Below are 26907 nucleotides of genomic sequence, written 5' to 3' on the forward strand. Positions count from 1 at the left end.
ACTAATCATTGATCGTACAATTCATGTAACATATTGTGTACTAACAACGAATGCCCAATCCTGAGAAATACAAGCAGAGGTTTACTTTATGTGCAAATTGAGTCCCATTTTCAGTAACAGAGCTGCTCACTGCAGGGCATCACACATGTTCATAAGTGTTTGCAGGGCGTGGGGCCTCAGGTTCCTTTCACATAAAGTCACAGCATTCTTTACAAAAAATTCAAAGAAAGGTATTTTTAATAATTTCAAGAAAATTGGCAATATGGAATTAAGTGCTTGGTTGGCTCTTTTAGACATCAAAATTCATTCAGTACCTAGTGCCAAATGCTTTTGAGATTGATTTACAAGCACAGGAAGTGGCTTAATAGTCTTATTTTTCAATTCTTGAGGTTGAGGATAACTGTACAGACACGCTTGTTGCCTATGGGCACATGCAATGTAAAAAAGCTATTACTGCGGAACTTACTGCAGCATTCTTGCCAAGACCTTTAAAAATACCTTTTGTGAATTTAAGATTCTCAGTTTCACTGTAAGTCATTACAATATTATTCATTTGTAAAGACAACTCTATTTTACTTTCAGATTCAAGGCCTCTACCAGATGTAGCCCTCACAGGGAAGTGTACCCGCGAGTGTGATGAATATGGCCACTCGGACTCCTGCTGGATGCCAGTTCGCACTTCTCCTGAAAGAAAGCAGAAGAGCCAGCCAAAACTCTCCACTTTCATGCCTGTTGATGAACGGGGCAGTCAGGAAAAGCTGGCCAATGGAGAAGCCTCCCTCATGGGTGATCGCAACAGAAACCTCCTTAACAAAAAGTTGACCTCATCCTATGAGACCTTCAGCGCGGCTAGTTTCAGCAAAAACGAAGAAGGCAATCCAGAGGATATCCCCCTTACGCAGACAGGGGAATACAAGCCATCTCCTGTCAATACTCTAACTAGAAGAGAAGTTTACCTGTAGGCTAAAAAGCAGCAACAAAGTTCTTTCATATTCTAAGAAAGAAAAAGGGGCAAAAGTCTTAAAATCAAAAGAATTTTAACAAAAAATAATACAAAATAAACAAAAAAGAGGGGGCCACCAAAGAGACAAAAGATCTGCCTGCCACTTCTGCCTCCATAGCAGGCATTTAATTATACTGTCTGCCTGACTATACTGTACAATGTAGAAAACGTTGTTACTTGCATGTCTAATTCCCCCTCACTGATTTTTATTTTCCGAAATCTATGGTTGCAAATTCCTCCCATAGTAGCGAGCTTGATTAAGAAGAACACAACACACTGTTGTTTCCCCTCTGCAGAAGCATGAGTTAAGCCACTCATTTTGTTTGATTGTCATCTGGCTTGTTGAGGATAACAGGTCAGGGAAAATGTATTCAAAACATATCATCTGAATATTGCTGATCCCCACCAGGGACAATCCTTCAGAAACCATACAGATATAGAGATAAATATAAAGGAATAATCATTAATAGGCACTTTGTGAAGACCACAGCTTTAATATTCTCACCTCTCATCTGAGGCTGGAAGCAACAGAAATACGTTCAGCCTGAGACTGCAGTCAAAAACGTGGCATACTTTCCTAAGATTCATGAACTCTGGTTCTGTTTTATCCATAGAACAAACATGTTCTTGCTCTGTCTCTTTCTCTCCTTCTCTCTCGTTCTCTGTAATAATTACTTCAACGTAAACACAATTAGTAACACATATATCGTAGGATAGTAATGATAAACTGTTGAAATCATTATTTTGGGCAAGACTAACATCCAGATGGGAAGATCGTAATAACAAAAAGGCCAAAGATCACACAATGGATCAGGGGAACTGCTAGGTATTGGGGCTTGGCGTAGAAAACTAATATTTTCACAAATACACACATGTACTCATAACACACCTTCAGTTACATTTTGCACAGCAGCACAGTTCACTAGCCCAGATGACATAATTTTTTTTTCCCCCAGTGTGGTTCAGTTAAACGCCCAAAGGAACTGACGTGGGTTTTTTGTAATGACATGGTATGTTGCAGCAGATGCTGCATATGATATGCTGCATATGCCATGCTGCATATGCCAGTTCCAGGGAATTTTTAAAATCAAAATTAAAAACTAGTAGTAGTAATAAAAGGCTACATTAATGAGAATGCTTGGTGGGATGGAAAATGGACAATGGGATGATGCAGTGACAAGAGAATATTGCAAGTCAAATACAAACCCTTCTTTTCAGAGTGCAAGGAATGACTGCTAAGTCTTTTGTCATCAGTGTTGCAGATTACCAATTGCTTCAATTATGTCAAAGATATAATGAAGGTTTTCTTGAAACACAAGTGCATTAAAACCAAGAGAAGTGCAATACTAAATGATGTCAAGACTCAGAACATTTAGGCTAGGTAGAAAATGGTCTGATAAACAGTGGTATGATACTCACTTAGCAGGTCAAGATGAGTCAAAAGGAGTCCAAGCTACCGTGATATGCAAGAGCTCTGGGCTGTAACGATTCTCACGGTGAGTGCTTCTTAAGGAAGAGGAAATGAAACAGGTTTTTGTGCAATAAAAGCAACAAAACGTGCAGAACTTCAACCAGTTGCTTTGTAGCTGATGTTGTAGTAATAACGACAGACTGAGCTCAGACATTCAGACAAAAGCGACAATCGAACTACACAGCAAGGACAGCTCGAGGAGGGGGAAAGCATTCAAATCCCTGGCTATTTAACCTGGCATTAAGGCACGGCTAGATGGCTTTCTAGTATACTGTAGTCACAATGTAGCTTTGGGTAGTTTCTTGCTTTGAAGAATTGCATAGAAATAACCTTAAACAGCCTAAAGTAGAGGTTGGTAAATCAATACAAGTCATCACATTTCTTTTTTGAATTCACTTTTCCATATAGTGGGATGTGCCATTATTGGCCATTTTGTTCTACTCTCTCAAGTTTACTGTCTTCAAGTAACATTAGTTTGTGTATAGCAGTTATGATGAATGGGCACATTTTAGAAAGAAAATACTCAAATCAAAGATTAATAATGATTGAACATTTTTATGTTTAATTATTTAAATAATATGGAGAGATGCAAACTGCTACTTTGTTATGAGACTGCATACAGCAGTTACTGCTTTGTATAATCTGTAAGTACCTGTTTAAAAATGCTTCTAAAAATGCTTATGTAATGTATACACATTTTTCTTGCACGTTTCAACAGGATACACAATTGCATAACACAAATGTTCAACAGAATTTCCTTTAATAAGATTTTATTTAATATTACACGCAAAAAAATAAATTAGGTAGCTTGGTTCCATATATTCTTAGACCCTTTTTCTACAAGGCTAATAATACAGGTCATAGAAGACCTTCAGATTAAATGGATCAGCAGTCACTCACCAATTTTTGCACCACATAAGACAGTCATTAAATACTTTACTTGTGTGCATCTCCTTAGATCTAAAATGGGTGTGAAAGAATTTTTTTTAAAATTCTATCTACTGTAAGTATTCACAGTAATTCTAGTGGAACTAGCCACTATTAATATGCTGATTACTCTTCTGACCTGGCATGACACACAAATATATTTTGTGTTTGTATTTTTCCTCTTTATTTGAAATAGGTTAAATCTGGTGCCACTCCATAAATAGAGTGCTTTTGTATAAAATAAACAAATAAAACTATAAAAAATAATTAGGGTGAATGCAAAATATGCAACTGTGCCTTTTATACCTATTATTATGGTAAAGTGGTAGTTGGGTTTGGACACTGAGGGATAAGGGGCTATTCCCAACTTTTTTGAACCTGTATATTTACCTGTGTTTATTTTCTGAGAAATTATAAATAATATATTTAAAAACAAGCCTTTTGCCAAACTCAGTTAATGGACCAGTCTTAAGCATTATTAACACAAGGCTGTGGTTTAGTAGGTCTTGAGGATTTTTTTTTATTACTATTTTTGTGGGGTTTGGGGTTGTTTTAATTTGTTTTTAATTCTGCTGCCTGGAAAACTATGATCAGTCTATATTATAGTTATTTAGCAAAATGTCACCAGTTCACATTGCCAGGAAAATTGACAATTAATTTCTTTTAATTGCTTTTAGCCGTCATCACATTTCAGTTGTACAGTATAGAAATCATCCTTTTATTTCCTTCCATGGGAAACTCAAATGAGCTTTGCATGTATTTTACATTAGGGCACCTTTATAGATTGATGCGTTATATATTAACTTATATGTATTAGAAAATTCAATAGCTTTGGTCTAAAATCTAATGCTCATTCTGGATCTCAGATCCACTATGTTTATTCAATATGGTTTCTGACTGGCCTGCTGCCTGAGTTTCAGGAAAAAAAGTTAAACGTTATTTTTATGTGGGGGAAGAACTTAAATGGGATTGAAATGATTGGCTGAAAGGCTACCCTAGGAAGTTGTCAAGCAGGAAAACAAAGAATATGGATAAAGACCTTGCCATAAATCCAGCCATCACCAAACACTTGTAAGGAACTTGAACAATGAAATATTTTTCTTTTTGTTTCATTGGTGATAAATATACAGTGTTTCCTTAAGGTATGAAGCAGATGAAATAGCAATAGAATGAAAGTCCATTAGTTAAGTTGTATTACAGACTGAAGAGCATAAACACGAGGAAGAAGACAACATTCACCAGCTACCTGGGGTATGCTTTCAGACAACTTTTTCCTAAATTTTAAAGCACTTGCATTCAGTGTGGTACGATCTGTTTGTAATATTAATCATTGACTATTGTTCTGCAACTTGGATGTTGATAGTGAAGCAGAGAACAATTTATCATTGTTTATTATGAGTCACTATGCACGCAACTATGCTAAACATGGCAAAATGTATTAAACGCTAGTCCACCTCTATTTATGAAATATTTACATAATTTAATTTGCTTTTGTACAGTTTTATGTAAATAAATTGCTTGTCATTTTTGTCTCTGCAAATTAAAATATAACATGTTCAACTGGTTGCCCATTTGCCAGTGTACTTTCTCTGACAGGCTATTCCACTTTTACTGGATTAAAATCACATGCTAGTTTGCATATTTAACCTATATTTTGCATGGCAAAGATGAAACTGCCTTTGTAACTGGCCACATCTTCAGCTGCTTATGTAGCTGAGGTTTTACCTGTCTACAGAGTAAAATTCAGCAGAGGTTATTGTCACTCAGGACAGCATACAGCTATTTTTGTGGTAGAAATAAAGTACTTGTAATGATAGCAATTGTTTCCGATTACTGTTCAAAAGGGCTTCTTATTAAGGTGTGTTTAAGACCTTCATATTAAGGGGAATAATAAGTCTTAAGTAAAAGCTCAGGTATTTCCATTATGGAATGGCAATTTTCTGATTATCAGCGAGGTTGTTATTTTTTCCAAGAAATTTAGAAATATTAACAAATCCTAAAATGTCAGTGAAGCATCTATGCTGAAAAGAACACCACAATTAATGTAACATTTCAGAGCAAAATTTGAGGAAAAAAAAACCAAACAAAACCCTCCAGTTCTTTCTAGCTGTGAATCAAATTATCCATCTCAGCATAACTGCAGATCAAGAGTAAACCCTTCTCAAGAAGAAACATCTAAGAAGCAGTAAGAGTTTATTCCTTAGCTCTCTGGATCACACAGTGCTTTTTTGGTTTGTTTTAAAAAAGGAGGTTCCAAAACAGCCATTAAGTTGGAATTTGCATCAGTTGTAATATGTGAAAAATATGTTTGTGGGGAGAGGGATCGAAAGTTAAAACTCACCCTCCTCTCTGATGTTTTCTATAAAATACAGTATTGCTACAAAGACTTTGCAAATCATTGTGTACAGTTTCCCACTGAACACCACAGAAAGTGCTGTTTCTATCTTTTTGACCTTAGTTACAGATGAGGCTTTGATTTTTGTGAATATGGGCTGGCCAGAACTTTTTTTCTTTTTTTTTAAATAAACTTTACATTGCAAATTTCTTTCTCTGACTGTGCTTTCCGTTAACATTGCCTCGTCTTCTCTAATGAATGTGTCAAGGAAGATTCTGCCTTCCATAAGCAGAGGTCTGAATCTGCATGCCTATGGAGAGAATTCAACCCACCAACTGACCCCAGATCTCCCACATCACACTTGAATGAGCTACCCCTCAACCTCTTTCAGCAGTAGCAGTATTTTAATGAGTAACTTCAATCAAGCTTTCATGTTTATTTTATACTAGATGTAGTATGCAAGGCATGACCTTATGTTTGTTTATTTTGTCTTTTATCTGCATTCTTCTTGTTTACCAGCTGCATCCAGGAAGGTGATTACAGGAAGATAAAATAAATTTCCTGAACCACACAGAGTGGTAAGAGAGGATAATATAAACTGGTGGAAGCTAACAATTTATGCTCCCCTTTAACCCTGGCTTCATTTCTCCCTCCTGCGCTGCATCAAAATGTAATCTTATGCAGAGACTGAAATTAATAAATGTGACCTAGGCAGAAATAATTTCATGTCTTTATTGAGCCTCCTGAGGGGAGTGTATAGAAGATGCTTAATAGTTCATAAATGTGCAAATCATCTAGCTTATGCAAAAGAAGAAAGCAACACCGAAGTTAGACAAGAATACTTAGTATATTGCTTAGTAAAATGATACGATTCCAGTCAGTGGGTTCATACAGCTATTTCTTCTGAAGCAAGTATGGCTGATTTAAAGACTTAGATATACTTACCAAGAAACCAGGAAAAAAAAAATTAAAATACCTATTCTGTAGTGGTGTGGAATAGCCTCTGGGAGAAGAGGGAACAAAGAACAGCAAATAAGTATAATGTAATTGGCACAGAAAATGTTAGAAATAAATCACTTTAGGACTTTCCAACTGATTTAAGGATCCTAAAATAGGGAGATATTACTGCATAATTTGTAGCTATCTACAGTATGGTACTGTAATTTCTAAGAAAGGATTCTTGCTAATTATAAGGCATGTGATTCTATTTAAGGTGGTGTTTTTAAAGATTTAATTAATGGTTAAAAATATTTATATCTTAGTATTCCTTCTCTGTAAGCTTACTAAAGCAAATTTCAGCAGGCTTCTACAGCATTCACTGTAGGAGAAGGCAAGTTTGGAAAGACCAAGATAGCCAAGTTAGAGTTTTCATATTTCTATTCTATTTTCAGCAATGCAACCAACTTCTTCATGTTTACACTATAATAATGAATAAAGAAAAAAAAATAAAATAAAAAAAAAAAATAAAAAAAGAAATAAAATCTAGACCTTCCAGTTATCACTGCTTTCCAGAATATTGCAGAGGTAACAAAGTAGCATAAAAGCAGGTTTAGTATACAATGTTTACTCCTCCTTTGGTAAATTTTACAGCAAACTCAGTGTCATGGAGAAAGCAACTTAAACAAGAATGAATCACTAAGTTTTTCCCAATCCTGTGGAGAGTCAGAGAAGGAAGAATAGACTAGAGCAAGAAGAAAAAATTGCTGTCTCTATTACTTACCTCTCATGGATTTCGAGCGCCTACAGAAAATCCCATGAATGGAATCTCTAATACTGGAGTCTATCTTTTCCCCACACAAGTGTACACCTCCACTTCTTCCAAAAGAACTTGCAGTTTTTATAACTTGTACTGAGTCTAGTTGGGATAAGCCATCTTCCTGATGCTTTTTCTTCTTTTATAGTAACTGTATTACATGATTCCAGAAAACGAAGCTGATTCTAACTGAGGTGAGATTATAGTGGTAGTAGGCTGTTCTAAGTTAGTTGAATATGTATTTGATAATATAACACTTAATGTGGTAGGGTATGGTGATCAGAGTTAAAAAACAGGGTAACTACCAAACTTGCTTCAGTTTCTCTCTAGCCTCCTATCTCACATAAGTTGCTAGAACAAAAGTCAGAGCATTTTTTTTAATCTTAGTTCGTCTCCTTTTGCTGACAGTTCCTGGAATCAGCTTGGCACCTACTTAGCTTTTGCCACCTTGTTCTGAACTAGAAGAGAGCCCCGGAACAATAGGTGATTTCATATTCTTTTTCAGTCTGACCTCTGAGCATCTGACAGGCATCATGTTGCCACCCTTATCTTTAGGAGCATGAAATCATGGTAGACTCCCTCACACATAACTCTAAATATGAGTTTGAATATTAAAAGGGTCCTTATAGGTGGTAGAACAAGAAGTATGCCTTGAATTTAGAATAATCTGGTGCTATGTTGATAAAAGAATTTAAAAATTCCTAAATTCCAGAAAGGATTGAAAAGCTGCTGGGTGTGATAAAGAACAAACCACATGCTGGGTACAACCCTATAATAACAAGCCGTGCATTTCTTCTTGCTCTAATCTGTGCCTTATGTAGAGATGAAAAGAAAATGTACAAATGCCCCAGGTCCCTCTGAAGTACAGTTGACAGTGTTTCATATATACAAGAAAGAAGGAATCATCTTTTGCCCAGCCCTGGTAAGTTAAGCTTGTTTCCAATCAGTTTGGATGCCCCTGTTGAATATTCTGAATATCACAATATTCTGATTGTGTTTATGTGTCATCAGTACAATGATAACAGCTAATTAATGATACAGCTAGCGTGATGTGCTCATTTAGGAGGGCATAGAATTGATCGAAGGAAATGATGTAAAAGTGCCGCCTGGAGAACAAGGCATTCAAACTATAAATCCCATGAGGTGCTATAATGTATCAGCTAGATACATCATTACATATTAATATAAGAGCTAAACACCACTTTTCAGTTCCAAAGAAAACTCAGCTAGTCAAAATAAGCATTCAGAAAGAAATGAAGGTGAGAGTTTGGTTAGTCATGGACTGAGAAAGTCACATCTGAAAGTTACAGAATAATTTTTCTATATTGAGTGACTGAAGATGAAATACAATTTAGCAACACTCAGAAATAATACATCTTGTCTTTCCTTACACAGTGATGGGATCTGAAGCTTCCAGAAGTTTACTGTTCAGTGGCACTCAGAAAAAAACACAGAATGAAGGCTTAGAATTAAGGGAGGATAATGAAACAGAATACATTCTGCTGCTTAAATCAAGATGCAGGTGCATCATGAATATTTTGCACAGTTCTGACCTCCACCCCTCTATATTAGAAAGGATATAAATACTGGAAGAGATGCTGAGTAGGGTGATCAAAGTTATAGAATAAGTAAGATAGGACTTCAGCCTAGAGAAGAGAAATGAGAGGTTTGACAATGGCCCATATAAAGTCATGAATAGCATGAAGAGAAGTGGTGAAAACTATCAGTTTCTCTTAATAAATGGGCTATAAAGCATCATATGAAATTATCATGCAATAGGTTCAAGACATACGGAAGATGGTGTGTTTTCTCACAGTGCATCAAACTGCTCAAGTTATTGTCAGAGGAGTTCGATTTGTGGGATGTACCCCATGAATCTGGCTCACATAAAGAATAAAAAACCCAGAAGATTTCTATATTGATACTTTTTATGAATGACATATGTTAGGAATAACATAAGTAAAAGATATATCTGTTTGTTTCTCCTGCTCTCTTACTGAAACAGACACACTAACAACTACTGGAAGAAGAATACTGAGTTGAAAGTCTCTTTCTTTCTTTAAAAACCCCAAACCATACCAAACACACACACACACACACAAAACCAGAAAAACCCACAAAAAAACCCAGCCCTCAACACTACTATTTTTTAACTAGCACAGTAAAAAGCTTTGCTTCAGGAAGTTCTTATTGATACTTAATGCTTTTGATACTGTTTCTCCAAGACAGTGATGAAAAATAATCTATGCCTAACCACAATTACTCCTCGGAAATCTTCAGCTGCAAGTCTTATGCTGAGTAAACATTCATCAGGAAAAATTAGAAAAGGAAAAAAAAAAGTTAGACTTTCTTTTCTCCAAATTGCAATAAACTTACCAACTAAACTCCAAAACTCTGTGCCTCAGGAAACACATAGCTGGACTCATAGAATTATTATTATTATTAGTTATAATATTATTAGTTATAAGCACTAGAACAGACTGTTACTGGGTTTATTCAGACATGTGAACAGCCCATTACATTGTTTTTAAAGATAGTCATGTATTTAACTCCTGTTGAAATCAGTGACAGGCATTTATCTTGTTGTGCACTCCTGATTGTGGAGATTCATATAGACAAAAATGTGTGGCAAAACAAACAAAAAGCATTTGCAAACAAGTTTCCAAGGGTTTGTGGTATTTCAAACGATACACTTTTTGAACACAAGTACAAAACAGAAAATAGTGGAAAATACTTGAAGAATACAGTAATATGTGAGTTCTCACCAGGCGATGTTTGAGTCCTGGAGTATCTGGAGATGTCTGTTTTATTGAATCTTCTAGCTACAACTTTTAGCATCAGTGATGTAATTAGAACTTCTGCTATATCCTCTGATAACAATGAAAAGACAAATTTTTTTTCCCCAAAGAAATTAAAACCCAGTGTTTCTTCACCTTCATATTCCATTGCAGAAAGCAATTGGGTATTAATAGGACTTCATTTTGGAGTCATTAGGATCATTGCAAGTTAATCTGTAATATACTAATAATTTCATTTCATACTATTTCTCTTTAAAATTAAATTTAAAAACTAGATTGATATTCATGAAGCTAATGTGCATAGCAAATATTTCACTGAATACAAGTTAATATTATTTGAGTTTGAAGAACTTAGAGTCATGCAGCAGTTTTTAAAAATCATGCTGTAACATGACAGGAAAATGCAAGATTAAAATGTGAAGACACATTAGTTTCATTTACACTAATATTATTTTAAGAATTATTCAGAATACCAGAGGAGTTCTTCATCTATGTAAAAATCATCCTTTGGCAGCAATGGTACTGCAACCACTTCAAACTCCACATCTGGCTTACAGAACGAACTACTCCCTACACCCCATGCAGCAGCACAAGTTAAAAGACCTGGGAAGTTCATACTGTTTAACCTTAAAATAAATAAATAAATAAATAAATAAATGAAAAGTTAGCATTTACACAAACTCACATAAGCCTTAAGCAAAGTGCATTCTGGTCAAAATTGAGAAACTGGACAATTTGATTAGGCTTAAATGACCACACAGCTGGAAGGCTATAAAGAAATGCAGTTAAGTGACCAAAGTGAATTAATACTCAGCTCTCAAAAGGAGAGAAATATGACCTTATTCTTGTTCTTTATTGTTTTTCCAAAACATAGTTGCCACTAGCGCCACAAGAAAACTACTACTAAAGTTTACCTTAAGGATGAAAAAAAAAAAGGGGGGGTCAGGTCTCCCAGCTCTCTCAGTGTTTGAAGTTTCTTGTACTATCATTGTCACATCCCGATTTCTCAGGACGATGACTCAGGTTTGCTGATTCCCAGGTCAAAATTAAGGTGAAATGACACCAGGGATCCTTTAACTCACAAAACTCAATTTTTATTTGGTCGCAACAAAAATTGGCATGAAACTATGTCAGTAAACTGTGTAACATGTGCTAACCATACATCACCAAACATATACTACAGGCTTTGCTTACTTGGGGATCAGTTCAGGGAAGACAATAAGGAGATCCCTCCCCTTGAGTCACGAGGTTCAGAGCGGACCACCTTGCATTCTAGACTCCTTCTCAGAGAAGAGCCCAGGGGCGGCTGGATCCACTCCTAGTCCTAGATTTGGTCAATGGTTTTATGTCTAAAGGGATGAGGTGTAAGGATTATTGCGGGGGGGGGGGGGAGAGAGAGAGAAACAGAGAGAGAGGAGAAAGATTTCACTGGTCCTGTGTCCAGCACTGGTCCAGTCAGCCGGGGGGTCCGGTTCCGGTGGACTTGGGCACACGGTGCTTCAGTATGTGTCCTTTTATCATCCTTGCCCCTCCTTCGGGCGGGCACTCAAACTCATTATGCTAATGAGGTAGGCTTTGGGCCAGCGGCCATCCATGGTGAGCTGCCCTGTTCAGCACATCAGAACAGCACAACAGAACAGGGAGCTGTGCACCCTCCTGCATGCCCTCCATGTCCTGTTGCTGATGGGCACTGATGGGCTTCTTTTCACCTGGGGTTCCTTGCTAGGCAGGGTTCATTGTTATGCAGAGTTAGTCGTTAAGCAGAACTTGCCCCACCACAATGTTTGAGACATTAACTCCTTCAGTCTCTCACAATCATGAGAAATGTCATTAAGTGCCAAATCTGCAATATCTGTTGAGAGACAAATTCTGCTATTTTTCTCAGCATGGAAATGAGCAGACTCCCTTCTCCCTCAAAGGATATTGCTACTATAAACAAAGCAGCACTGCGCAGAGATGGTAAGCAAGTTATCTGATATGTGACTGGTACCTTACTCAAATAATTTAGAACTAGTTCCTGTATCTTCACATGGCTTGATAAAAGGTTTGTTTGCAATGTATGGTGCAGGGCTCTGGCCTGCACTACACTCTGCAGAAGATCAGACAGGAGAACCTATTTTAACTCTTAAAACCTGAGCAACTTAAAAAGTACAGTCTGACATGGAAGAGACATACTCCAACTCCAAAGATGTATTACCACCTTTGTGAGAGTACAGATTTACTGTAGAAAAAGCTAGGATTAGATATCATGCCTCAGTGAGAGGCCTCTGCCTCTGAGCAACAGAAGCATGGCAGTCTTTGCAGACTCTTACAGCTTCTAGCCCTTGCTTTCACACTACAACTGTGGAAAGGGAAAGGAATCAGGTATGCCTAAAGACCTTTATTTGTAATCGTAGAATCTACCTGCTACTCATTTGTGAATAGATGAAATTCTTACTGAAATCTTTTAGAAGGAAAAGGCTGTTAATATAAGAAGTGAGAAATTGTAAAAGTTTTTATGCCCTACTCCAGAGAAAGCTGCACCATCTCTCAGTCACAGAAATAAAATCTTGCCTCTGAATCACTACAGCAGAATATACACACTGAAGAATAACTGCTCAAATTCTGCTTTCAATTTACCTGTGTAACCAGAATTAACCTGCACAGGGACAAATCTGAACAGAGGTTGTCCCAGTATACTCAAACTACAAGGGGGGGAAAACAGCCAGCCTTCTTTGTATTTTTAATTTTTTTCCTATAAATTCTCTTCCTTACTAAACCTACCAGTTTCTAGTGCACTCTAACAGAGCCTTGGCTGGAATGCTAGAAATGTAAAATCTGTCAAACCTTTCTTCTTGAAAAAGAAGTCTTTTAAAACTACATTGCAATGATTTCAGAGCTGCAAAGGATCTGCCTGAATGCATGATTTTGTTGTAATTGTAAACTATAGGTGTGTATTCTTTTATTGTTTATAGATATATCTCTTTGGTACCCCATTACATAGGCAAAATGTACAAATGTGCCTTTGTCCAATAGGCAAAGGAAAACAAGCTTCCTTTGACAGATTTTTGTTTTTTTTTTCCCCTCAAATTTTTCCAGAAACTTCTGCTTTTGCTTGCTGACCTTAAAGTCATCACAGAACACTTACCCTATTGCTCTCAATAGCACTTAAAGACTTTAAAAAGTGCTTCCTGGGGAGAAAAAGCAGCAGTCAGCATTGGATTAACACAGCCAGGGTTGGATATACATGACAGCAGTATCTCAAGTCTCCCCTTGCTCCGCCTCCCCAAACCACAAGAAAGAAATATAGTGACCCAACGGCAGCAGCAATTTAGTTCAAAGAGAAAGTGCAGTGAGATTTAAAACCTGTCCTGAGAAATTATAATACCTTCCAGTACCTACTGCATCTAAAAATGCATATAGACATACTATTTGGAGATTTTTAAAGCATATATTTTTAATCTACCAGGAGTGGCATGGAGATTTGTTGGCCAAATCCTCAGCTACAATAAATCAGCACATAATCTATAGGTAAGAAATCCATTACCCCTAGTGTTCTTTCTGGTTTGCATGATGATATTGCCACAGCTTTTATTCAATAGCTGGTTCATCAGAAAAATTTGCAAACTATAGTATATGGTCCAAGTTGTTTTAGGAAATTGATTAAGGGCTTGCGTAGCTGATGTCTTCAAAAGCAACTTTGCTTTTTGATCATAGGGCCCTCTTTGAGGGCTAAAGACAAAGCTGGCAAGAGCAGCTGTGCCAGCAGGCTGGCCAACCTGGTGAGGAAGACTTCAAGCTAGGAATGACTGTGGAGAGAAATTACAATGCACAGTCAAGTGAAGAAGTAGTGGGCAGGGGTGGGCAGCAAAGGGTGCAAGGCAGCAGGTACAGGAGAGGCCTCCACAATAGTAAAACAGGGTGAAAGAGGAGCCACCTCAGGCATGTCATATGCACAGAAATGCACGCAAGCCTGGGAAACAAACAGCAGCAACTGTAGCTCTGCCTGTGGTTACAGAGCTACGACATCATTCCAATTACTAAGCTGTGGTGGGACAAATCACACAAGTAGGTTATTGCAGTGGGTGGATACAAGCTCTTCAGGGAAGACAGGTCAAGAAGAGGACAAGTGAGGAAAGAGGGAGGTGAAGGAGTAGCTCAGAAGTGTGAGTCCTTCTGTGGGACAGACAACAGTTTGGCTGAAAGTTCACAGCTTAGGATCAAAAGAGAGGCCAGTAACGGAGGCACAGTGGTGGGAGCTTGTTATAGTTCACCTGATCAGGGTGAGGAAATGGATGAAACTTTTTTGAAATAAGGAATTCTGGATCACAGACAGACCCCTGTTCTCATGGGGGAACTCTCTGGCATCTTCTGAAAGGACACCATGGCAGGAAAGATTTCTGGAGGGTGTCAGGGATAACTTCTTGATACCAAGTACTGGTACCAACCAGGGTTATGTACAGCTGGATCAGCTGTTCACACACAAGGAAGAACTGGTTGAGAATGTGATAATCAGTGGTAACTTTGTCTGGAATGACCATGAACTAGTGAAGTTCAGGATCCTGAAGAGAATGAGGGAGATAAGAAACAGAGTCTATATCCTGTACTTTAGGGGAGCAGCTTTTGGCTTATCCAGGGAACTGGTAGATAGGATCACATGGGAGAAGGCAGCTCTGCAGGGCAAAGGAGTTCAAGAGGGCTGGGAAGGACACCAGCCAAACACAAGAATAATCCATCCTGGTTCCCAGGAAAACAAGCAGATGTCTCAGGAGGCCAGCCTGACTAAACAGGGACCTCATGGTGGAGTTCCAGTGGAAAAAAAGGGCAGTATACAAGAAGTTGAAACAGGGAGAGGCTACTAAGGAGAAATTTAGCATTGCTCAGGCATGCAGGGATGTTGTTAGGAAAGCTGCAGCTCAGCTGGAGTTGAAACCTGTGAGGAATGTCAAGGGCAACAAGAAGAGCTTCTAGTACTGCAATAGTAGTAAAAGGCTGAGCAGGGACAATGCAAGCACAGTTGAAAAGGGTCAGTGATTTAGTGACAGCAGATGTGTAAGGATGAGGTGCTCAATGCCACCTTTGCCTCAGTCTTTGCTGAGAATGTCTCTGTCGTGGTTTAACCCCAGCCAGCAACTAAGCACCACGCAGCCGCTCACTCACTCCCCCCCCCACCCAGTGGGATGGGGGAGAAAATCGGGAAAAGAAGCAAATCCACGGGTTGAGATAACAACAGTTTAATAGAACAGAAAAGAAGAAACGAATAATGATAATGATAACACTAATAAAATGACAACAGCAATAATGAAAGGATTGGAATGTACAAATGATGCACAGTGTAATTGCTCACCACCCACCGACCGGCACCCAGCTAGTCCCCGAGCGGCGATTCCCCGCCCCCACCTCCCAGTTCCTATACTGGATGGGCCGTCACATGGTATGGAATACCCTGTTGGCCAGTTTGGGTCAGGTGCCCTGGCTGTGTCCTGTGCCAACTTCTTGTGCCCCTCCAGCTTTCTCGCTGGCTGGGCATGAGAAGCTGAAAAATCCTTGACAATAGTCTAAACACTACTAGCAACAACTGAAAACATCAGTGTTATCAACATTCTTCTCATACTGAACTCAAAACATAGCACCGTATCAGCTACTAGGAAGACAGTTAACTCTATTCCAGCTGAAACTAGGACAGTCTCCCAGACACCTGTGCTCAGTGAAAGAATTCAGAGAGAAGAACAGACAGCATTGGATGAGGATAAAGTCAGGGTTTACTTCAGACAACTCAACCCATGCAAACTCACGTGATCAGATAGGCTGCATCCAAGGGTGCTGAGTGAGATGGTTGATATCCTTGAGAGGCTGTTGTCTGTCATATTTGACAGGTCATGGAGATCTGAGAACTGGAGAAAGGCAAATATTGCCATCATCTTCAAAAAGGCCAATATGGCAACTTTGGAGAGCTACAGGCCAATCAGCTTCACTTTGGTACCTGGGAAAAATCAAGGAGCAAGTCCTTCTGAAACATAATTCTGGGCACATGAAGGACAAAGTGCTTGGGAAGAAACAGTATTAACCAAGTGTAAACCATTCTTGAGAAACCTGTTTGCCACCTGTGATAAAACAGATGGATTCATGAATGAGGTTAGACTGGCAGAGGTAATTTACCTTGATTTTAATCAAGGCTTTCAACACTGTCTCCTCCATTATTCTTATATCCCAGTTAGAACATTACAGTCTGGATGGATGAATAAAAATTAAAAAAATCTAACTGGATTAAAAAAAAACCCAAATCTGATAGAACTCAGAGGGTGATAATTAATGGGCTTTTCCCCACCTGGAGGCCAGTGACAAGTGGAGGGGTTTATCCTAGGACCTGTCCTGTTTAACGACTTTATCTATGACCCAGAGGTGGTGAATAGAGTGCGCTCTCATCAAGTTTTCAGTTGACATCAAATTGCTGGATCAGTTGATACACTTGAAGGCAGGATGGCCATCCAGAGGAGACAGGATGAAGGAATGGGCAACAGGAACCTCAGCAAGGTTCCTCAGCAAGAATGAATGCGAAGTCCTGTGCTTGGAAGGGAAGGGCCCCCTGCAATGATACGGGCTGGGACCTGACCATCAGAGGAGTAGCTCTGCTGAAAATATCCTGGCAGTGCTGGTGGATGCAAGGTGGGCACAAGCCAGCAGTGTGCCCTGGCAGCAAAGAAAGCCGAGAGCATCCTTGGCTGTTCTAACAGAAGCACAACCAGGAGATCCACAGGAGTGGTTATGCCCCTCTCAGTGCCACATCTAGAGTCTCGTGTCCAGTTTTGAACTCCCCTATAGAATAAAGATGCTGATAAAGTGGGTTGATTTTAGCACAGCTGGTCCAGAGCTGGAGTACATGCTCTGTGAGGAGAGGATGAGGGAGCTGGAGAAGGGACAGCTTTGGGGCAACTTAACAGCAGCCCCCAAGTACTTACGAGAATGTCACCAAGACAACAGAGCCAGATTGTTCAGAGGTGCATTGAAAAATGATGAAAGACAACAGGCATAAGTTGAAATGCAAGAGGTTCAGACTGGATATAAGAGCAAACTTTTTCCCCCCTGGGGATAGTCAAGCACCGGGACAGGCTTCCCAGAGACGTTGTGCAGTCTCCATCCTTGAGGTTTTTCAAGAAGCAACTGGATTAAACGCTGACCAGCTTGGTCTGACCTCATAGCTGCCCCTACTTTGAGCAGGAGGTTGGGCTACAGGTCCCCTGAGGTCCCTTCCAACCTGAATCATCCTATGATCCTAATATTTTCTAGTTTTTAATACACAGTACTAGTTTGGCTGTGCTTCCACAGAGCTGAGTGACATAACTTGGAATCGTAGATGTTTAAACAATTCTTTAAAAAAGACATTTATCTCATGTCCCTTTAAAGATGTGTGAATGTGTATATTCACTTATAGGCACCATAATAAAATTTATTAAATTGCTTACACTAATAGGGTCAAATCCTCTGATACCATCAGTGATACAGCTCCATTGATATATGTCTAGTTTTCAAAACCAGATTTGTAGTTACCCAGGTCTGCAAATCCTACTCTTCTAAGACAGATCATTAAACATTTTCATCTAATTTACATCATACTGCTTTGGGCACAATCTATTGCTACCCAAGACACCTTGCAGATAGAAGAATCCTATAGGATATATTAAAGGAAATGCACCAGCCTGAAAGTCTATGCAGAGACTGACTGCATTGTGTTCACAGATAACTTGATATGTATAGGATCTGTAGGTAACAGTAGTGAAGCATACTACACCTTAAATCTCATACTCAGGAGAGGCTGGACTTGCTGAATACATATAAATCAGGTATGAAGCACATTTGCAGAGGGTCTGATGTGCTCCCAGCTGAATCTATTGCTGATACTGATATTCCAGACTTTGTCTGAAAGCACCTCTAGGATTTCAAGAAACTCTCCAAATTACAGATGGAGTCATATGCTATTTTCCAGCCATCATAATACCTTGGTCATCTTCTTGCCTTTTGCGGCAAACCAGCCTTCTGCCTCTACCTCTCTCCTTCCTACTTTGTTTCTTGCAAACCTGTATTAAGTTCATACTGTTTGGTCTTAAGATCTCCTTAGCTGAAATGAAGGGGAATCATTTGCATCCAAACTGTACAGTTCTGTTCTGAGCTGAGATACAAATAAACAAAGTAGTGCTGCTGTGCAGACAGGACTAAAGGCAATGCTACGACTGATTAAAGAGCTACAATGCTGTCAAGACTCTCAGGAGCACCTCTGCACATCACCAAGCTGCTTTGTGTAAGCAATCCAACTTGCTCAGGGCCAGCTCTTGGGTGTCTGTATTGTTTGAGATAAAAAACACTGCTTTTCCATCAAATGTTGTGCCAGGGAACAGGAAAGCATAACACAACCAAGCCTTAAACTAAAGGGAGAATCAAGTGCTTAAGGGCAAGCTTAACTTTAGTTGGAATAAGCAATACCAAACAGCATAGTATAACTGCTCTCTATCTGCTGATCTATTGCTCGGCCAGTATTCTCTAACATTGAACACTTGAATCCATGTTACATACATGCTTACCATTAGTTTGGCATCCACAGATGCTGAGTTACAGTGGATCAATAGCTTTGAAAAAAGCTGACTTCGCATTCATTAATCAACATTATGATAGGCGATTTACATGCATGCAGACACAGATTACATATGCAATTATCTCTTTACAGCATCAAATGTGCAGTAAGCAGGTATACATACAAATGCGTAGCCAAGGAATGATAGATCAAAATCAGCTTCCTAACAGCTATAATGGTGATCTACTCTACGAATGTTGACTTTCAGTACCAATTATGGTGCACAGCCCTTGAAGTGTTGCAAAGTGGCAGCCACACACCCTTAATCGTACTCTTTGCTTACACACTCTATTCAAGCCTTCAAATCTTCTTGTGATGGGATTGCTTACTGTGTGTTTGGTGGTTTTGTTTTGGTTTTTTTTTTTTGTCACTGTTATTGATGGGGTTTTTTGCTTATTATCAGCATATTATGCAGTATATTTTGTATTCTGTAGTAGCTCATGTTTTAGAATCTTTGTCCTTCAGACCATCAGTGGTGCATTTATGGACACTCCAGCTTGTCCATACAACAAATGTAATCACAAATTCATCAGTACACTATTGTAATTCAAAATTGCATTCAAGAAAGGTGTTTTCCTAACCTGCTCTGGATTTATTTTTCAAGGTCAAATTTACATTTCTCAAGAATTAACAGTTTTTACACACCCCTTCCCTACCATTTTTCTAGCCAAACATTTTAAGTTTACAAAATTTAAATCAAGTAGGACTGTCTTACTCTGTGACATATCAAAATATATATATATCAAAATTATATATATTCCGGTAGGCAGCTGAACTTTGTCCCTAATTTGCATCTTATCTTGAACAATTTATTTTCCCATTTGTCATGAAACCTGTGACTGGAGCTGATCTTTTATAGACCATTCTCATTTAAGACTGATTTTACCTGAATTAGTGTCACTGGATCTAGATGATCTTTTTCTAGTTCTAGGTTTCTAGTTCTTATTCCCATCATGATACATAAAACATTACATTCTTTTCAGAGAGAGTCTGGGATTTTGGTTTTATGTTGCTCCAGTTAAATGATGTTTAATAAAACAGGTTTGAGTAAATAAATCACTTACTTGTCAAGCATAGCAAACCTGCTGTTTTGAAGTAGCATGAACAAGCCACTTATTGTATTCAGTAAAGCAGATATTAGAACTCCACATACATAGGTACACTTGTCCTAAATTCCAGCAGCACAGCAGTGTTCAGGATATTCCAAGAGTTTCTGAAATGTGACCAATTATGTAACAAGATAAGCCAAGGACTTAATAATTAAAAATTAGGGCATATGAGACATAATTAAAAAGCAAATCTTCAACATTTTTTTTAAATCTCAGTAAACTACACAAAAAATAAAATACAAAAGACTGCAGAGTTGCCAGAGACTTAAGTTTCTTGTGTATGTAATTAGAAGGGAATATACTTTTGCTCAGATCAGTCTATGCAACAAATGACAATTTATCACCTTTCTTAAAACAAGTGTACCTTCCTACTGTTTTTCCAGGTCAGAATAGGGCATGATCAACACTGCAGGGGGCACAGGAAAAGGCTACAAAGTGAGAAATTCCCCTAAGAATAGAATTCCTAGCCTAAGAAATATTCAGTGCCACTCACTCCACATCTTTTGAATTTGATTATGGAGTTAGAACAACTCAGAGCAGCCTTTGAGGTGCAGCTGGAGGAGATCATTTCCCTGCTCACAAAAGATTACAGATGTTGACTGTCCCAACACAGTTCTGTTGGGTTCAGCAAGGACTAGGAATAGCATATTTCCGTGGCAAACCTACCAATGCTGCTTCAATATTCCTCAAACCTATTCTTCCTCACAGCTTTTATTTTTTGAGGTTTCTATTAGACTACAGCATCTTGCTTATTTGGAAAGACAAGAACAGAGTGCCCTTATTAAAAATTTAATTTTGTGGTAGATTAATGAATACAGAACGGACCAGGTTCTGCATTCTCTTCCTATTCATAGAGGTTTATGTCCTTCCTCCCACCCCCAATAATCCTATAGCTTTATGTTTAGTTCTTTGATGAGAATGGGAAGATGTTGTCACAATCGTACCTCAAGAATCAAGAAGAGAAATTGGTTTTCTCTTATTACCATGCTATAATAGAAATAGTGGTACCAAGCAGGTGAGAACATAAGACTTGAACAGATCTGAGAGGGGACCACTATGGGTGTTTGAGCTCCACGGGAAATTGTTGACATCTGGCTTGTAGCAGCACCTTCTGACACCTAGGCTGTGGAGCACAGTCTTAAAGAAATTTAAAAGTGCTACTCAAAATAACAGGACAAGAGCTAGAAATAGTATTGCTGCACTGAATTTATGTGTGAGGGGATCATAAATGTTAAAGTTAACTTGAAAGGGGCACAAATTAAAACAATTAAGAAATTTCCATTTTTTGAGATTTTAAACTTGTCTTAAGCACATGAAGTGGGCAATGCCCTCTTAAAAAATATATTTAGCACAGAATCATAAACCAGACCTATCCCAAGTGAGAGCAAATTAGTAAATAAATGATGTACGGACATCAGTGTAAACCCATTCAAGTAAGCTGATTTCCAACATGATTTATGGGTACATGCGAATATGCTGATTATGTGACCAAAGCATTTTCTCAAAATTCCTCCAAGTGGAGCTTCAAAGCTGCCTTACAAAGAACTATGATGCTATGTAGGTCAGGTTGGACTTCTGGAGGTCATCTGGTCCAACTCTGTGCTTAATGTTGGTCCAATTAGATCAGATTACTTAGGGACTTGTCCAGTCAAGTTTTGCATATCTCCAAAGGATGGAGATTCCACAAGCTCTCTGGGCAGCCTGTTCCAACATTTAAAGAGTCTTCTTATGAATAGTCTTTTCTTTATAACTAATCAGAGCTTTCCATGTTCCAAATAGCATTCATTGCCTCTTGTCCTATGACTGTATGTCTTCAAGAATAATCTTACTCTGTCTTCTACATACTCTCCCATTAGGTAGTTACAGATAACAAGATCTCCCTTTGTCTTCTCTTAAGGCTGAACAAACACATTTTTCTCAGATGCTTCTTGTACATTACACATTCCAGCTCCCCAAGTGACTGGGAGGTCCTGCACTGGACATACAGGTATGTCAATATCTTTCTCATACTGAGAAGCCCAAAACCTGACACAGTACTTAAGATGTGCTCTCACAAGGAGTGAACAGAAGTAACAAATTACTTTCCCTAGTCTGTCAACTACACTCTTCCTTATATAGTCCAGTTTGTATTGGCTGCTTTTGCGGTAAGGGCATAATGCTGACTTATCAGAAGGCTAGCACATCCCAGATGCTGGACTTGGCATCTGCATTTATCTTTACTGAACTTGATGAGAGTCCTGTTCATACATTTCTCCAAACTATCGAGATCCCTCTTAGTAGCAGCCCTATCCTCTAACAAATCAGCTCCTCCTTCCAGTTTGATATTGTACATGAACTTGCTGAGAGTGCATCATCCAGGTCATTAGCAATGGTAATGGACCTCACATTTATTCCTGATGATCACCACTTGTAATGGGCCAACACTTGGACTTTGTTTTGCTACTTACAACCCTCCAAGCCCAATGATCCAGCCATGCATCTTATTATCCATTTATAAAGTGCACAACTAACCAACTTGGATATCAGGATACCTTGAGGAACTTAGTAAAAAACCTTATTAAAGATAAGGTGTACAGCATCTCCTGTGATCTCTTCTTCCATTTAGCCAGTCGTTTCATCAGAGAATGCTATCAGTGTAGTCAGACATAATTTGTCCTTGGTAAACCCATGCTGACTTTCCCAATAATCATCATGTCCTTCAGGTGGCTGCAAATGGCTTACAGGTAAATTGCTTCATAATCTACCCAGACATCGAGGTCAGGCTGACCAGCCTGTACCTTCTTGAGTCATAGAATCATAAAATCATTTAGGTTGGAAAAGACCTTCAAGGTCATTGAGTCCAACCATCATCCATGCCTACTAAACCATGTTATGGAGTACCCCGTCTACTCACTTTTTGAATACCTCCAGGGATGGTGACTCAACCACTTCCCTGGGCAGCCTATTCCAATGTGTGACAAACCTCTCACTAAAGAAATTTTTCCTAATACCTAACCTAAATCTCCCTTGCCGCAACTTGAGGCCATTTCCTCTCGTCCTATCTCCAGCCACCTGACAGAAGAGACCAGCACCCACCTTGCTACAACCCCCCTTCAGGCAGTTGTAGAGAGCGATAAGGTCTCCCCTCAGCCTCCTCTTCTCTAGACTAAACAGCCCCAGATCCCTCAGCCACTCCTCATAAGACTTGTGCTCCAGGCCCCTCACCAACTTGGTTGCCCTTCTCTGAACACGCTCCAGCAACCCAATGTCTTTCTTGTAGTGAGCGGCCCAAAACTGAACACAGTACTTGAGGTGCGGCCTCACCAGTGCCGAATACAGGGGGACAATCACCTCCCTGCTCCTGCTGGCCACACTATTTCTGATACAGGCCAGGATGCCATTGGCCTTCTTGGCCATCTGGGCACACTGCTGGCTCATATTCAGTTGCCTGTCAACCAGCACCCCCAGGTCTTTCTCTGCCGGGCAGCTTTCCAGCCACTCTTCCCCAAGCCTGTAACGCTGCATGGGGTTGCTGTGACCAAAGTGCAGGACCCGGCACTTGGCCTTGTTGAACTTCATACAGTTGGCCTCAGCCCATCAATCCAGCCTGTCCAGATCTCTCTGTAGAGCCTTCCTACCCTCAAGCAGATCGACCCTGCCTCCCAACTTGGTGTCATCTGCAAACTTGCTGAGGGTGCACTCAATCCCCTCATCCAAATCATTGATAAAGATATTATGTTCTGATAAACAGAACGGGGCCCAACACTGAGCCCTGGGGAACACCACTTGTGACCAGCTGTCAACTGGATTTAACCCCATTCACCACAACCCTCTGGGCTCGTCCATCCAGCCACTTTTTCACCCAGCAAAGAGTATACTTGTCCAAGCCATGAGCCGCCAGCTTCTCAAGGAGTATGCCATGAGAGACAGTGTCAAAGGCCTTGCTGAAGTCAAGGTAGATAACATCCACAGCCTTTCCCTCATCCACTAGGCGGGTCAGCTAGTCATAGAAGGAGATCAGGTTGGTCAAGCAGGACCTGCCTCTCATAAACCCATGCTGACTGGGCCTGATCCTCTGCTTGTCCTGGACTTGCCATGTGAGTGCTCTCAAGACAAACTGTTCCATAATCTTCCCCGGTACCGAGGTCAGGCTGACAGGCCTGTAGTTCCCCAGATCCTCCCTCCAACCCTTCTTGTAAATGGGAGTCACATTGGCAAGCCTCCAGTCCTCTGGGACCTCCCCTGTTGACCAGGATCACCGATAGATGATGGAGAGTGGCTTGGCAAGGACCTCCGCTAGTTCCCTCAGTACTCTTGGATGGATTCCATTGGGTCCCATAGATTCGTGAGTGTCCAGATGGCGTAGTATAGAATCATAGAATCATAGAATCATTTAGGCTGGAAAAGACCTTCAAGATCATCGAGTCCAACCATTAACCAAGCCCACTAAACCATGCCCTGAAGTACCCTGTCCACTCGCTTTTTGAATATCTCCAGGGATGGTGACTCAACCACTTCCCTGGGCAGCCCGTTCCAATGTTTGACAACCCTCTCAGTAAAAAAATTTTTCCTAATACCTAACCTAAATCTCCCTTGCCTCAACTTGAGGCCATTTCCTCTTGTCCTATCTCCAGCCACCTGACAGAAGAAACTAACACCCATCTCACTACAACCCCCTTTCAGGTAGTTGTAGAGAGCGATAAGGTCTCCTCTCAGCCTCCTCTTTTCTAGACTGAACAGCCCAAGTTCCCTTAGCCGCTCCTCATAAGACTTGTGCTCCAGGCCCCTCACCAACTGCGTTGCCCTCCTCTGGACACGCTCCAGCAACTCTATTTCCTCCTGGATTAAGGGGGGGTATATTCTGCTCTTCATCCTCACCTTCCAGCTCAGGGGGCAGAGTACCCTGAGGATAACTGCTCTCCATATTAAAGATTGAGGCAAAGAAGGCATTAAGTACCTCAGCCTTTTCCTCATCTGTCGTGGTTTCAGCTCAGCCGGTAACAAAGGACCACGCAGCCGCTCCCTCACTCCTCCCGCCCCCTCCGGTGGGATAGGGGGGAGACGGAGGAGAGAAAAGAAAAAAAAACCTGGAACCTCGAGGGTTGGGATAAGGGCAGTTTACTGGGACAACGCAAAAAAAGTTACAACAACGACGGTACTAATGAAAGAGTATACAGAAAAGAGTGATGCACAGTGCAACTGCTCACCACCCGGGACCCGACGCTCCGCCACTTCCCCCACCGAAAGTCGAGAGCAGGAGAGCCCTCCCCCCGGCCCACTCCCCATGTATATACTGAGCATGATGTCACATGGTATGGAATAGCTCCTTGGCTAGTTCAGGTCAGCTGCCCCGGCTATGCCCCCCCCACCTCCCAGGTTCCTGTAAAAATTAACTCTATCCCAGCTGAACCCAGGACATTATCCACCCCTTATTCTATACCATTTACATCATGCCCAGATCTTACATTTTCCAATCAACCGCTACCACTTTCCTTGTCTTATATATAGATATATATGTATATGGACACCCCCCCACACACACACACACATACAAATAGTATTCCCTTAGTCAATGGGTTATCCCTCCAATGTGTCCATCAATTTTATTTAGTCCATGACTTTGAGGCTCCATCTGTTGTAACACTTCTTCAGGATAAGAGAGATGGTGTGAGGTGTTGGGTTGTTGTATGCTGTCTCTGGAACTTCTGGCTGGTACATTTGATGCAACCCACACCCTTGGTCTGCAGGTCGAAGATGTTGATCTTGAGGAAATTGCTGGGCGCCAGTTCAAGTTCTATCACTGTTGTTCTTGGCTCAGTTTCAAAGTCCATTCTTCAGTCATTTGGGTAATTCTTACAGTAATACCCTTGATATGGCATATAGACACTATAGATACAATGACATACATTGGCAGGTTATTTAGCAGTTAAATATCATACAGCCTAGTTCACTGGCTATTCTCTCCCAAAATCAAATCTCCCTGAGGTACACATCGAACTTCCCCATCCTTCTGCATCACCCACCAGGTGTACCCAGGTCCCTGAGCAAAAACCACCCCTTGGATGGGTTTGTCTCTGCGTGAGGGAGGACTAACCCAGACTGTCTTTCCTAACATACTCCTCATGTGCACTACAGGGACTTTATCCCCTTCTACAGTATGTGGAAGTCTTGGTTGGGCGGGGCCCGCCCGATTGGTGGATCCTCTAGTATTAACTAACCAGGTGGCTTTTGTTAAATGTGTATCCCAATGTTTGGAAAGTTCCACCCCCCATTGCTCTCAATGTAGTTTTCAGCAGTCCATTGTATCGTTCGATTTTTCCGGAGGCTGGTGCGTGATAAGGGATGTGATATACCCACTCAATGCCATGTTCTTTGGCCCAGGTGTCTATGAGGTTGTTTCGGAAGTGAGTCCCGTTGTCTGACTCGATTCTTTCTGGGGTACCGTGTTGCCATAAGACTTTCTCTTCAAGGCCCAGGATAGTGTTCTGGGCAGTGGCGTGGGACACAGGATATGTTTCCAGCCATCCAGTGGTTGCTTCCACCATTGTAAGCACATGGCACTTGCCTTGGCGGGTTCGTGGGAGTGTGATCTGCCAGGCCTCCCGCTGTTTATATTTCAGCCATCGCCCTCCATACGACAGGGGTTTCAGTCGCTTGGCTTGCTTAATTGCAGCACATGTTTCACATTCATGGATAACCTGTGCGATAGTGTCCATGGTTAAGTCCACCCCTCGATCGCGAGCCCATCTATATGTTGCATCTCTTCCCTGATGGCCCGAGGTATCATGGGCCCACTGAGCCATAAATAGCTCACCCCTACGTTGCCAGTCCAGGTCCACCTGAGACACTTCAATCTTGGCGGCCTGATCTGCCTGCTGGTTGTTTTGATGTTCTTCAGTGGCCCGACTCTTGGGTACATGAGCATCT

The 26907-nt window shown here is 40.4% G+C and overlaps 1 protein-coding gene across 1 annotated transcript in view; it reads left to right on the top strand.

The window, feature by feature from the left end:
• Window positions 1-5942, top strand: part of PCDH7 (protocadherin 7) — a 296633-nt gene extending 290691 nt beyond the window's left edge. Inside the window, 1 exon segment of the mRNA XM_030002716.2 lies at window positions 583-5942. Within this exon segment, the coding sequence (XP_029858576.1) occupies window positions 583-962 (380 nt within the window). The 3' untranslated portion in view covers window positions 963-5942.
• Window positions 5943-26907: the final 20965 nt, after the last annotated feature.

This window comes from Aquila chrysaetos, chromosome 1 (assembly GCF_900496995.4).
Source record: "Aquila chrysaetos chrysaetos chromosome 1, bAquChr1.4, whole genome shotgun sequence".
NCBI lineage: Eukaryota > Metazoa > Chordata > Aves > Accipitriformes > Accipitridae > Aquila > Aquila chrysaetos.